The 13,841-nt window shown below is 40.1% G+C and overlaps 1 protein-coding gene across 1 annotated transcript; it reads right to left on the minus strand.

The window, feature by feature from the left end:
• LOC117189231 (RNA-binding protein MEX3D-like) lies at nt 1-12,514 on the minus strand (the record flags this gene model as incomplete). The annotated part of the gene is made up of 2 exons (XM_033394362.1): nt 1-1,306; nt 11,009-12,514. A coding segment is annotated over one exon (1,452 nt), but the record flags the coding sequence as incomplete, so codon positions are not given.
• Between the last annotated feature and the right edge of the window lie 1,327 nt (nt 12,515-13,841).

Here is a 13,841-nt window from a genome sequence, read left to right on the forward strand (position 1 = left end):
TGTATTTGTAATAATGCTAAATGTATTTTTTGCGCGTTCAATAATTTTTATTTAGTCTCACTCGTTTGTATCTTTGACCTTTCAAATTTTTCTAAAATCAAATATAATAACTTGGAGAAAACAGCCTCTAGTAAGATAATGTGGACTAGATATATGTATTCCTACAATCTTGGGTAATCTTAAAATGTTCATACTTCATGTATGTATAACAAAAGTGTAGTTTTGAAACAGAACAGGAGTCAGAAAATGTATCTAATGTAACTTCTCTAATATACTGCGCAATAGACACTGTATTATCAATATTAAATATGATTGACTATAAATATATAAGTCTTTTTATTCACATTAATCGTAAGCTTTATATAGGTAGTTGTCTCATGTTGCTCATACATATTATTACATCATATTTATAAATAAATATAATTTGTATATGATATTTGTGTCTGACATTATCTATGTTTGCATATGTGCTGGTCTTAATATTTATGCCTATTTATCAGTCAAATTATTTTGTATTACTTCTTTTCTGTAAACTAGTGTCGTACATTCAGGGTTTAGACCCAATTTAATTTTGAAATTTTATTTTTTATAAATTTTTCTTTCTTTAGTGCGAGAATTGCCATTATCGCTTTATATTTGTGTCCTACATATGTATGTATGTATGTATTTATGTATATGTCGTTTAAAAATGTTACTAGAATATGATAACCATCAAAATCTATTTTTTATATTGTTAAAAAAAAATGTTTGAAACGTATTCTTTTTAAAACATACAAAATGCAATACAAAAATAGGACCTTATCATTTTTTTTTAAAGAGAATAAAAGAGGTTTTTCAACAACATACTGGTACCACTTTACCGTTCATTCAACAAAACCGCTGTGCAGAATTGAAAGGGACGAAAAAGCAATCTGACATTCTAAGTGATAGAAAACGAAAAAATTTAAATAAAATATTTTTTGTGTAAGTGCTAGCAACGCAGATGTATTAAAAAGGATACTGTCAATTTAGAAAACAAATTTCGGCATTGCATCAGATAGTTCTGATGATTAAGGTTCTGTAGTTACACATGTATGTTTGATACAAATGTATGCAGAAAATACAATATTAAGAAAAAACAAAATAATCGCTTTATATCGACTCAGCAGATGAGGTCTGTGCGTTGCAAGCTTCTGGTAAAAATCATAACAAATACATATGTCAAAAAGGGACGATTATTACTTTGAATGATTTCGTTTAAGTTAAATCAATAATCAACAAATCTAAAAAATATTCGAATAATTTTAGGAATTAACTTGGATTGTACCTGTAATGTGCCAGAAATTCATATTCGTAGAGGTGTAAGATTGTATGTACGGATGGAGGTTGTACATACTTTTTTTGACGGTCAGACACCAATAGTATAGCAGGATTTCGGAACGTGTACCTCTAGCTATGCTCTAACTAGCTCGCCGGAATGTCGTGGGATCTTTCCTACTCTCCTATCTGCTATACGAACACATTCGCAAAGATGTTTTAGGTACACTTGATTTAATGTTCAAAAGGAACTCTACAAAAGAAATCAAAAAAGAAAAGAATGTGAATTTTAACTAACTGGTTAATCGACTACAGACAAATAGTCAGGCTATATTCCGTCGCTCTTGGGGAACTCAGATGACTTTGACCCCTTCTCTACCCTCCCTACCTTTGTATGCCGTTTAATCGACAGCATAACCCTAATCGAGCGCATCTTTATTTGATCATCGGACTTCCTCAGGCTCTACTCAGGACAAACACGAAAGGTTTAATGTTCCATTATTATCTACTAATTATTATTTAATAATTCAAAATTTAAGGGTTTGGACTTCATGGTGTTCCAGATAAGTATAAACTTAGCATAAAGTAATTAAATAAAGAAGGAGGAAATAGTAGCAAGTTATACCTAGTTATATGTGTATATGTATATAGGACTTATGTGTAGAGAATATGGCGTAAAAGAAATTAAATTGGAAAGAAGAGAAAAATATGATAATTATATAACTAGAAGGCAAACGTGAAAGAAAAATTAGTAGCCGATCCGCTTTAAATTATGGCACGGATATGGTTGTTTTATATACCGGAATAGAAGTTTTATAAGACAGATATATATTTCGAAAATACTCGAGAATTCCGTTTAAGGAAGTTTCGTAACTCACTCATACTTTATACGAATTATCCGGCGTGTCCGCTGAGGAAGGGAGAAAAATTATGAATATACAGCTCTTCACTTCTAATTCGGATGAAACACCGATTTTCTTTCCATTTCCATACCCGTACGACGACGATTTGCCACTCAACGGCGGATCTTAAAAAAATGTGGTTTTCATTTGCGCTAATTTCTAATTATGGGTAATTATATACATTATTGGTTTTTTTTTTTTTTCTTTTTAAATCTAGACAATACAAAAATAGTTAGTGCGTAGCCTAATCTTTAATAAATGGAAAATCTCATGACGAGACTCAAAACTAATACTTTGGTACATTTTCAGACGACGGCTATTAAACGGCAGTGTGGATCGCCGCAGAATAATGTTTTATTTTCACAGTTTGAGAGCCACTCCACACATTGCGAAGAACTACATGCGAAAGCCTTAGCCGCGCGCTTGATTCATAAGCGAGAAGGGTGACGAGTGCGGCATATTAGTTTCTCCGAATTCGCAAGAAAACTATTCTTCTCGTCTTACTCCAAAATGTACTTCAGCTCAAGTATGCATCCACATAACTTCGGGTTTCACTCTAGTATATCTTTGAACGGCTCTTTCTGGTTTATTTGGTTGTAGTTATCGTTGGTTTATGTAGATGCTGGTTCCTGGGAAATCCGAGGTCTTTCCCAGATCTACTAAGAAATCGATGGACTTTGACGACCTCGTTCTTGGAGGTGTCGAACGTAGTAAGATTTCCAGCCCTATGATACGAGACTGTTAAGGCTGTGTCACTATTGTAAGGTCCAAATACCTTTTATTTTTCTTAATCCAAAAGGAATAATGTAGTCCACCAGAACTTCAATTTACTTGGCACGTGTTTGATTGCACAACGTTTTCAAATTCACTTGTATATATATATTTGTATAAAAAGACACATCCGAATTCGCACAGCTTCACTATAGCAATGATCTAGCCAGAAGTTCTATTACTTGCATTAGCCCTTACGATCGGAACTTTACCTTCCACAACCAACGGGGTAATCGTACGATTTTAGACAAAGCTTACACCTTGCTTCCCTAGATAACGGAGTAATCGTACGATGCTAAGCAAAGCTTACACATAGCTTCCACGACTAACGGAGTAATCGTATGATTTCTAGTAAAGCTTTAAAACATAACTCCCACAAATCCACGCTGCTTCTCTAAATTAGACATTAAGCGCTTCAATGGAAGCTTTAACTACTGCTCTCTTGTAATTGATCTCTTATCTTGTTTTTGTAAAGAGCAGAGTTAATGTTAAACGCGAGGGCCGTACTTCCCAAGCTGTTCTCTGGAGTTTTAGAGTCACAACTGGCCACTACACCACAGTTGAGGAAGCGCTAGTTTTAACTGGCGAAGCCTAAACGGAAAAAGGACAGTTGCCTAGTGTTTCACTTGTATGTCTTTGAGGTGAAATATTCCTAAGTTTTTACCCTGTTCGTTCTTCAGTTGATAATAGGATGAGCCAACTCGTCTAGATACCACGGCTGAAATAAAAACCGGCGCTAACTTTGCATTGAACTTTTTAATAGCATTGCTTTGGCAGAAATTGCGGGCAAGTACTGGCTCTCCAACCTTAAACTCTACTTTCCGACAGCGTAGATTATATCGCCTAGCATTTTGTTCATGTGACTCTTTCACCTTTTTCTTTGCCGATTCGCGAATAATTTGTAGTGCTTCCGGATAACTAATGCGGCTATCCTCCGATAAGAGTCTTAAGCGGCGAAGCAACTCATAGTCTTTGCCATTCAGAATCATATTTTGTCCAAAGGTTAGGAAATAGGGCGAGTACCCGGTGCTTTGGTGAATGTTGGATCTGAGAGCAGCACTGATTTCCGGTAATTTGGTATCCCAAGTGGAATGATCCCGGCTTATGTAAGCTCTTATAGCTGCTAACACCGATCTATTGAGTCTCTCACTGGCATTCGCCTGTGATGAATATATCGCCGTACGAATATGTTGTATCCCAAAGCGGGTTAGAAAAGCCTGAAAGGCTCCAGAAACGAATTGAGATCCGTTATCTGTTAATATCACCTCGGGGACTCCAAATGTACAGAACAAATAATTTTCGAGGTAATCGCACACCCGATTGGAAGTAAACACCCTAAGGGGGCATAGGAAATGAAATTTTGTGAAGTGATCTACGATAATAAGTAAACCAATATGCCCTTTCTTGGATCGGGGATATGGACCCTAGGAATCCACAATTTCCAAGATAGATTATCTACACCATTATTTCCCTGATCAGGTTCGGTTCTTTTGTAGACAAAATCATTGAGAATCTTCAAGTCTGGTAATTTGTCTTGCTTAGCGCGAATATTATCAATTAAGGTCATATATTCTGGTGATTTAAATTCTGCGGCAGATAGATCAACTATCGGACCCTGCTCTTCCATTTCAGAAACAGTAATTTCCTCTTTACGCGATAGGGCATCCGCTACCACGTATAGTGAGCCCTTCCGGTGCGTTATCTCAAAAGAGAATCCCTGTAGTTTTATGGCCCATCGAGCTAATCTACCAGACAACTCCTTCTGACGCATAAGCCATTGTAATGAGTCATGGTCGGTTATCACCTCGAATGCCTGACCTTCTACATAAGCACGAAACTTTTTAATTCCCTTTATCACCGCTAAACATTCTAATTCCGTGACTGAGTAGTTTTTCTGAGCTTTAGATAGCTTCTCGGACATGAATGCTACGGGTAATTCTTCTCCTTCTTCGTTTTTCTGAGCTAACACACAACCAATTCCTACAGTACTAGCATCACATAACAGCAAAAAGGGTTTTGAGAAATCAGGAGTAGACAAAATGGGAGCTGACGTCAGGCACTGTTTAAGTTTTTCAAATGCCTGATTGGCCAAAGGGTTCCACGCATACGCTTTCGGTTTCTTTAATAGTTCTGTGAGGGCGCAACTTACCGTTGCATAATTGTCGACGAAACGACGGTACCACCCAGCAAGACCAAGGAATCGTCGCAATTGTTTTACCGTCTTGGGAACGGGGAATTCTTTAATAGCCTCAATTTTACTCGGATCCGTCTTTACCTGTCCGTATCCAATGATGAACCCCAGATACTTAATCTCACGCATGCAAAAGTGCGACTTGGCAATGTTTATCGTAAGATTAGCCTTTCGTAAGTGTACTGCAACTTCTCTCAGTAACATTAAATGGGATTCGAAATCGTCTGATAAAATTAGTAAGTCATCGAGGTAAACAAACACTCTCGTACGCAAGTTAGCAGGTATTACCTTATCCATTAAACAACAGAGGGTTTGTGAGGCATTGGTTAGACCAAAAGGCATAACTTTGTATTGATACAGCGGTCGGTTAGGTATGGTAAACGCGGTGTATTGGCGTGAAGACTCCTCTAGGGGAATTTGCCAATAAGCATGCTTCATATCGAGTCCCGTTATGTATTTGGCAGGTGGCAATCGACTGAGTATCCCATCTATATGGGGAAGGGGTATGCATCTTTTCGGGTATATTTGTTGATCTCTCGAGAATCAAGGCATAACCTATTCTTGTTCCCTTTCTTTACTAGGACGCAATTGCTACTCCATGGACTATTTGAAGGTTCACGCCCAGCTTAATCATCTTCTCTACTTCTTCGAACATCACTTTCTCTTTCGCGGGGGAAATGGGCCAATGTCGTTGTTTGACGGGTACTTCGGCATTGATTACCATAGAATGTTGTATTAGGTGTGTACGACCTAGTCCGTCGCATTCATATGACGGGAAGGTTCTTATTACCGCCTCTAATTGGTTCCTTTGTTCTTCATTTAGGGAATGCATTTTAGGTGTTTCCTTCATAATCGTGTCGTCTCTATTCTCCAAACAGCTCACAGTTCCTTCTCGGGTCAATAATTGGGATAGAAGACCGAAATCTTTCCAAAAGTCAACTCCTAGATAAACATCTTGCTTTAAATCTGGTATGATAAAGAACTCTACTTCCTTAACTATTTTACGAAATTCAATCGGAACCACCAATTTGGACACTACGGTACAAGCTTCGTTGCTGGCAGTGCGTATGGTTCCCAAACACTTCTGAGATTGTGGGTGATGTGCTAAAAAGGTTGCTGCTCTCCCACCCAAACAACTAATGGTTGCTCCTGAATCCAGCAAAGCCTTATAAGTTTGCCCTTCGATCATTACCTCCGTGTACAATCGGTTATCTGAACTCAGAATAACTGCTGAGACTAAACGTTTTCGAACAGATTGGACCTTTTTCCAGAACGCTCGTCTCCGGACCGTCGATCGTTTTGGGTTAACTATCAATTTAAACCACGTATTCACATTTTCTGAATCTAACTCGTTGCTCTCCATCGTTTGAGTCGCTACATCTATACCTGTACAAATTTGGTGTAGTATCATATCCGGTTTTACGTCAACTACCCCTTCGGAAAGCCCTCTTAAGGTAGTTGGTTTACTTTCGTTTAGTTGCTGTTCTTGGTCGGATGTACTGACTGGGCTCCGGTCGGTACATCCCGTTTCAAGTTTTTCGATGGGTTACATTTGACGCATCGAGGTTTATAAATATCCTTAGCACCACACCCATAGCAGAAAATTCGCCTTTCTCCTAAACAATCTTCAAAACGATGCCCTTCCTGGTCGCAGTTCCAGCATACCAGTTTCTTACGATAAATCTGCGAAACGTCTTCTTCCTCCGTCTTCTTCATTGCCCGTAAGTATTTCTGCTACATTCGGTTTGCTGAATTTACCTCGTGGAAAAGGGTTATGGTTGTCTTTACAGAAGTTTTCATGCTTGCGAACTTCTTCTCTCAGGCCAGTTCGATCGCTGATTTTGAGATGCAAGAGTTCATATCTGAGGGCCGTTTTTGCGTTACGTTTTAAAATGTCTACTAACTTATTTTCGCTAACCTCGTCTGAGAGCCTGGACACTAATTCTTCGACGGCCGTCTGGTAATCGTCAAACGATTCACCCTCTCTCTGACGGCGTTTTCTAATCAACTCCCACAAGTCGAAATCATCTTTAGCATCATCGAATCGTTGTCTAAATGAGGCAGAAAAAGTTTGCCAAGAAAACTGTGGGTTCTTTCTATGGAAGTTCCAAAACCAATCGCTGGCTTTAGACGAGAAAAGCAGATGCATATTGTCACAGAGTAATTCGTAATCGTTATTTAAAGTGGAGGATGTAAGTGAACGAACCCTGTACAGGAATTCGTCGACGTGCATAGCGTCTTTGGATCCGTCAAATTTTAGTCGCCAACTGGCTAAGATATTAGCGGCCTTCCCAGGAGCTATTGCCCTGTTAGAGACATTTGGATGTGGTAATCCCCTTTCCCTTCCATTTTCTGAAGACAACGAGTTTCCTGTTATATTAGGCTCGTGATTTTGCCTTGTCGCTTGCACAGGCGTGCTATCTGAAGCTATAGTCATCCTACCTAATTGTCCGCGTAGATTTTCTTCGATCAAATTCTTAACGAATGAACTTAGCTCCACCATCATATCTTTCTGCTCACCTTTTATCAGGGCTTGTATAACCTCAAGGGTTCTTTCCGGCATATCTCCTTCGCCCGACCTATGGCTGATACTGCCCAAAGAATTATCCCGAAATTGTTGAGACTGCAACCTAGTATGCATCCCTCTGCGCGATGTAGTTCCCCGTCCCTGTTTAGGCCTAGCCCCTCTTGACTTTTGATGTCCTCTCTCTGAAGCGTTTGACTCCGGGTTCGATCCCCCTTCTAACGGCACTATACCCGAACCCATTTCGGGTGGTAATTCGGCTGCTAGAGTATTCTCATCAAACGAAAGTTCCTCCGGATTCAACTCCGCCCTACATACGGGGCAATTTCTGTTATTTTTCACGAATTCTTTCATGCAAGTATCATGATACCTGTGCCCACACGATGCAGTACATATTAGTTGACTTCTTCTTATGGCTTCTTGACATATACCACAGATCTGGGCGTCCACGTCACCCGACGCCTTGCCCCCTGGGGTACGTTGTACTGGTGACATGTTAAGGTAACCCAGTAATACGAGTTCTGATCACTAAACGTGTAAATCCCTAATTATAGGACCAAAGCTTCAATAAATTCTACAAAATTTTCCTAAATACCCAATATTTGTCCTTTTCGGGCTTGACTCCGTCCGATATACGCTTTCTCTTGTCGCCGGAATATAACCTCAATGAAATCTAATTTGGTCTATGGTATGTTTATGTGGTCAGTAACCTTGGCAATGGCTAATTTCCAAATATATATCTAGAAAATTAGACTTCCGAAAGCCATCGATACTCTTCCCTCATAAACTCTTTTGGGGTTATCCTATTATAAATTGGCCGACCTATCCGCCTTTGTGAATAGCTGTCGTATATTCGCAAATTAATTCTGGTAACAAAAAAAAATATCAGTTTCCATCCCTTGCTACCTGGCGGATTCTATTTGGTTAGGTATTCCGAAACTCAGAATCTTAAACCCAAAATTCCATCAATATCCTCCGTTACAGTAGTTGGACGGGAAGTATTAATTTTAATGTGGCATTTAAAATTGCAACGAGCAAAGTTTTTGGGGGTTTTAACCAGTAGTAACTCGTACTCTGGCCCCACGTTGGGCGCCAATCTATGTAATGTGCCAGAAATTCATATTCGTAGAGGTGTGAGATTGTATGTACGGATGGAGGTTGTACATCAATAGTATAGCAGGATTTCGGAACGTGTACCTCTAGCTATGCTCTAACTAGCTCGCCGGAATGTCGTGGGATCTTTCCTACTCTCCTATCTGCTATACGAACACATTCGCAAAGATGTTTTAGGTACACTTGATTTAATGTTCAAAAGGAACTCTACAAAAGAAATCAAAAAGAAAATAATGTGAATTTTAACTAACTGTTTAACCGACTACCGACAAATAGTCAGGCTATATTCCGTCGCTCTTGGGGAACTCAGATGACTTTGACCCCTTCTCTACCCTCCCTACCTTTGTATGCCGTTTAATCGACAGCATAACCCTAATCGAGCGCATCTTTATTTGATCATCGGACTTCCTCAGGCTCTACTCAGGACAAACACGAAAGGTTTAATGTTCCATTATTATCTACTAATTATTATTTAATAATTCAAAATTTAAGGGTTTGGACTTCATGGTGTTCCAGATAAGTATAAACTTAGCATAAAGTAATTAAATAAAGAAGGAGGAAATAGTAGCAAGTTATACCTAGTTATATGTGTATATGTATATAGGACTTATGTGTAGAGAATATGGCGTAAAAGAAATTAAATTGGAAAGAAGAGAAAAATATGATAATTATATAACTAGAAGGCAAACGTGAAAGAAAAATTAGTAGCCGATCCGCTTTAAATTATGGCACGGATATGGTTGTTTTATATACCGGAATAGAAGTTTTATAAGACAGATATATATTTCGAAAATACTCGAGAATTCCGTTTAAGGAAGTTTCGTAACTCACTCATACTTTATACGAATTATCCGGCGTGTCCGTTGAGCTCAAGGGGCGACATAGGAACATATTCTGAGGAAGGGAGAAAAATTATGAATATACAGGTCTTCACTTCTAATTCGGATGAAACACCGATTTTCTTTCCATTTCCATACCCGTACGACGACGATTTGCCACTCAACGGCGGATCTTAAAAAAATGTGGTTTTCATTTGCGCTAATTTCTAATTATGGGTAATTATATACATTATTGGTTTTTTTTTTTCTTTTTAAATCTAGACAATACAAAAATAGTTAGTGCGTAGCCTAATCTTTAATAAATGGAAAATCTCATGACGAGACTCAAAACTAATACTTTGGTACATTTTCACACGACGACTATTAAACGGCAGTGTGGATCGCCGCAGAATAATGTTTTATTTTCACAGTTTGAGAGCCACTCCACCCATTGCGAAGAACTACATGCGAAAGCCTTAGCCGCGCGCTTGATTTATAAGCGAGAAGGGTGACGAGTGCGGCATATTAGTTTCTCCGAATTCGCAAGAAAACTATTCTTCTCGTCTTACTCCAAAATGTACTTCAGCTCAAGTATGCATCCACATAACTTCGGGTTTCACTCTAGTATATCTTTGAACGGCTCTTTCTGGTTTATTTGGTTGTAGTTATCGTTGGTTTATGTAGATGCTGGTTCCTGGGAAATCCGAGGTCTTTCCCAGATCTACTAAGAAATCGATGGACTTTGACGACCTCGTTCTTGGAGGTGTCGAACGTAGTAAGATTTCCAGCCCTATGATACGAGACTGTTAAGGCTGTGTCACTATTGTAAGGTCCAAATACCTTTTATTTTTCTTAATCCAAAAGGAATAATGTAGTCCACCAGAACTTCAATTTACTTGGCACGTGTTTGATTGCACAACGTTTTCAAATTCACTTGTATATATATATTTGTATAAAAAGACACATCCGAATTCGCACAGCTTCACTATAGCACTGATCTAGCCAGAAGTTCTATTACTTGCATTAGCCCTTACGATCGGAACTTTACCTTCCACAACCAACGGGGTAATCGTACGATTTTAGACAAAGCTTACACCTTGCTTCCCTAGATAACGGAGTAATCGTACGATGCTAAGCAAAGCTTACACATAGCTTCCACGACTAACGGAGTAATCGTATGATTTCTAGTAAAGCTTTAAAACATAACTCCCACAAATCCACGCTGCTTCTCTAAATTAGACATTAAGCGCTTCAATGGAAGCTTTAACTACTGCTCTCTTGTAATTGATCTCTTATCTTGTTTTTGTAAAGAGCAGAGTTAATGTTAAACGCGAGGGCCGTACTTCCCAAGCTGTTCTCTGGAGTTTTAGAGTCACAACTGGCCACTACATACCTCAAATCGCTTAATGATCAAACAGAAACCATGTTTATTAAAAAACGTGTGCATTTAGCCCAAAATGCGCATCGCGTGATAAACAATTGAGTTGCAAATCGGACATGCTGCTTCTATGGAAACGCAGATCTGATTGGCGCAATCCATGCAGAACATATTGTGGCCGCATGGAACCAACGCTGTGGTTACTTCATTTTCGTTGCACACAAAGCATTCGCGTTGAATGGATAATTTGTCGGCGCTGGAATTGGGTTGGAATTGAACCAACGGTGCTCTTTGCTGACTGGTACATGATGATTCCTTCATGTGACGAGAAATTTTTCTGTTCACAGAGTGTTCGCCCAGACCCAAAAGAGAGTCCGTTGGACTTATGGAGGTTGTGGGTGAGCAATGGGCGGTGGGTATAGTGTTCGCTGGAAGATTCCAAATGCTCGGCGAGTCCCCAATGCCTTCATCCACATCAATCGAATCGCTTATATTTTTCCATATATTCAATAGTTCTGGAGGTGTGTTGGCGCTATTGTTTGTGCTCTTTGTCGAAGCGGTTGAGGACGCTGACGAACATGATCGGGTTAGTATATTCGAACCAGAGTTAGAATTCATAGATGCAGATGTTGGTGGACAGAATGACAATGTTTTGTTCGTAATACGGTATACATTAGTAACTTTTGCTGGTAGCATTTGTGCTTCACTGGCTGAAAAATTATTATCCGATGATGCTGTGGCCAATACAATCGGTGGCATGTCAATGTCAACTAATTCCGACTTCTGATAGCTATTTCTTATATGATGATCTGGCATTAGTTTCACATTATTCATGTTGAGACTATCCACAGTACCACCGACCATCTTTAGTGTATTATCTCCATAGTCCAGAGCAGGCGAGATAACACTTTTGTAGATGGATGACAGTATATCCGAGTTCAGATCATCGTTCAGAAATCGTCCGGAACCAGTTCGAAGAGCAATGTGTGCTTCAATTTGCTTTCTTGCCGTGTCTACGTTGTCTGGCAAACCAGTCACCTCAAAAATTGGTTCCTTCTCGCGCGATGGTGTGACAATGTATGTTTGTGTCTCCTGCTGGATATGTTTAATTGTGGCACCTTTGGGTCCAACCACTAGACCCACAACCCGATAAGGTACACGTACCTGTATGGTAACCTGACCGGGCAAACATGGGGGCCCAGACTGCATACGCGACACAGTGCCTGCATTGCCACCCGATGAACCGGAATCGTTCATATTTCCTGTCAATCCGTTATTGTGACCCTCAATCGAAGGTTTTCGAGATGCTCGTATCAAGCTAAAGTGATCTGCTGCAGAAAGTATTTCCCGTTTTGCCTTGTTAACGTCTTCTTTGCGACCGGTAACTACAAACACCGGTTCCTCTCCGCGAACTGGAGTCTTGATGTAAGTATTTGTTTTAGCCCTCAAAGCCTTGATCTTGCACCCTAAATATGGAGAAACGGAAATTATCAAACAAAATGCAATCTGTTGATATGTTAGTCACATACAAAATTCAACCTGTACTGCCTGTTTTAATACCAGCTCTACTCGTTCGCATTTAACACTAAGCTCATCCTATCGGAGCAAAGCAACGTTCAGATCACTAAGGGCAAAATAAAACGAGGGGGAACGTTGTGAGTTGCAGCGGACACCGCAACTCTACAGTTATACCCGATACTAAGTCAGTATGGCTCTCCTCCGGCAGACGCCGCTAATATTGAACGACACGACAAAGAGTGCGTGCGAGAGAGACAGAAAATCAGTCTGAGCGTGACGTCGGGGGCTGCGTAGCCAGTGCAAATTGATTTGTTCCTTTTGGCTATATTATCTGATCTGATCCAGATTCAGCAATCTGATAGATATGATCATTATCTATGATTCTGCGTTTTTAGTTTTCTCGAATGTGCAATATTGTGGATGCAACAGATTTTCGTCCTTTGTGGGGGCGGAAGGGGGTGGGGCGAAATTTTGAGATATACGTTTTAAAGTGAGATCTAACAGGAGTGCGGATACCAAATTTGGTTACTCTAGCCTTAATAGTCTCTGAGATTTGTGAATATCCCCAGATTTGCATCCTTTGCGGGGGCGGAAGGGGGTGTGGCGAAATTTTGAAACAAACTCGTCTCGGTCCGATATATAAGGAGTGTGGATACCAAATTTGGTTGCTCTAGCTTTTATAGTCTCTGAGATCTAGGCGCTAATGTTTTACTCTAAGCAAAGCCGGCTATGCTACGTGTGTGTTAGAGAGAGACAGGGCGAGAAAAAATGAAATTGTTTTCTGCTGGCTATAATAATTATACGATCTGGTTCAGATTTTGCACTCTAGAACATATAGTCATCCTCTACGATTCACATCGATCATAGAAGCGTCCCTTAACTGTAAGGTGTACACCCTAGTAGCCTTCCTCGACATAGAAGGCGCCTTTAATAACATCCTCCCGACCGCGCTCACGGGTGCACTGACGGATCTGGGGGTTGACTCCCGGACGGTGAGCCTGATCGATCAGATGCTACAATGCAGGGCGGTTGAGGCATCACTGGGGACGTCAACGCCCAACAGATTTGTCAGCAGAGGCACCCCGCAGGGCGGAGTCCTCTCGCCCCTCCTATGGAACGTGGCAGTGAACGAACTGCTGCGAGAGATAGAGGGGGTGGCTGCCGCGTGGTGGAGTATGCGGACGATGTTGCCATAGCATTCTCCGGTAAATTTCCGCAGACGCTGTGTGAGTGCCTGACAAGCACACTCATGAAGATGTCAAAATGGGCAGACAAATGCGATCTAGGCGTCAACACGTCTAAAACGGAACTGGTACTTTTCACTAGGAAG

The sequence above is a fragment of the Drosophila miranda genome, chromosome 5 (genome assembly GCF_003369915.1).
Source record: "Drosophila miranda strain MSH22 chromosome 5, D.miranda_PacBio2.1, whole genome shotgun sequence".
Classification (NCBI taxonomy): domain Eukaryota; kingdom Metazoa; phylum Arthropoda; class Insecta; order Diptera; family Drosophilidae; genus Drosophila; species Drosophila miranda.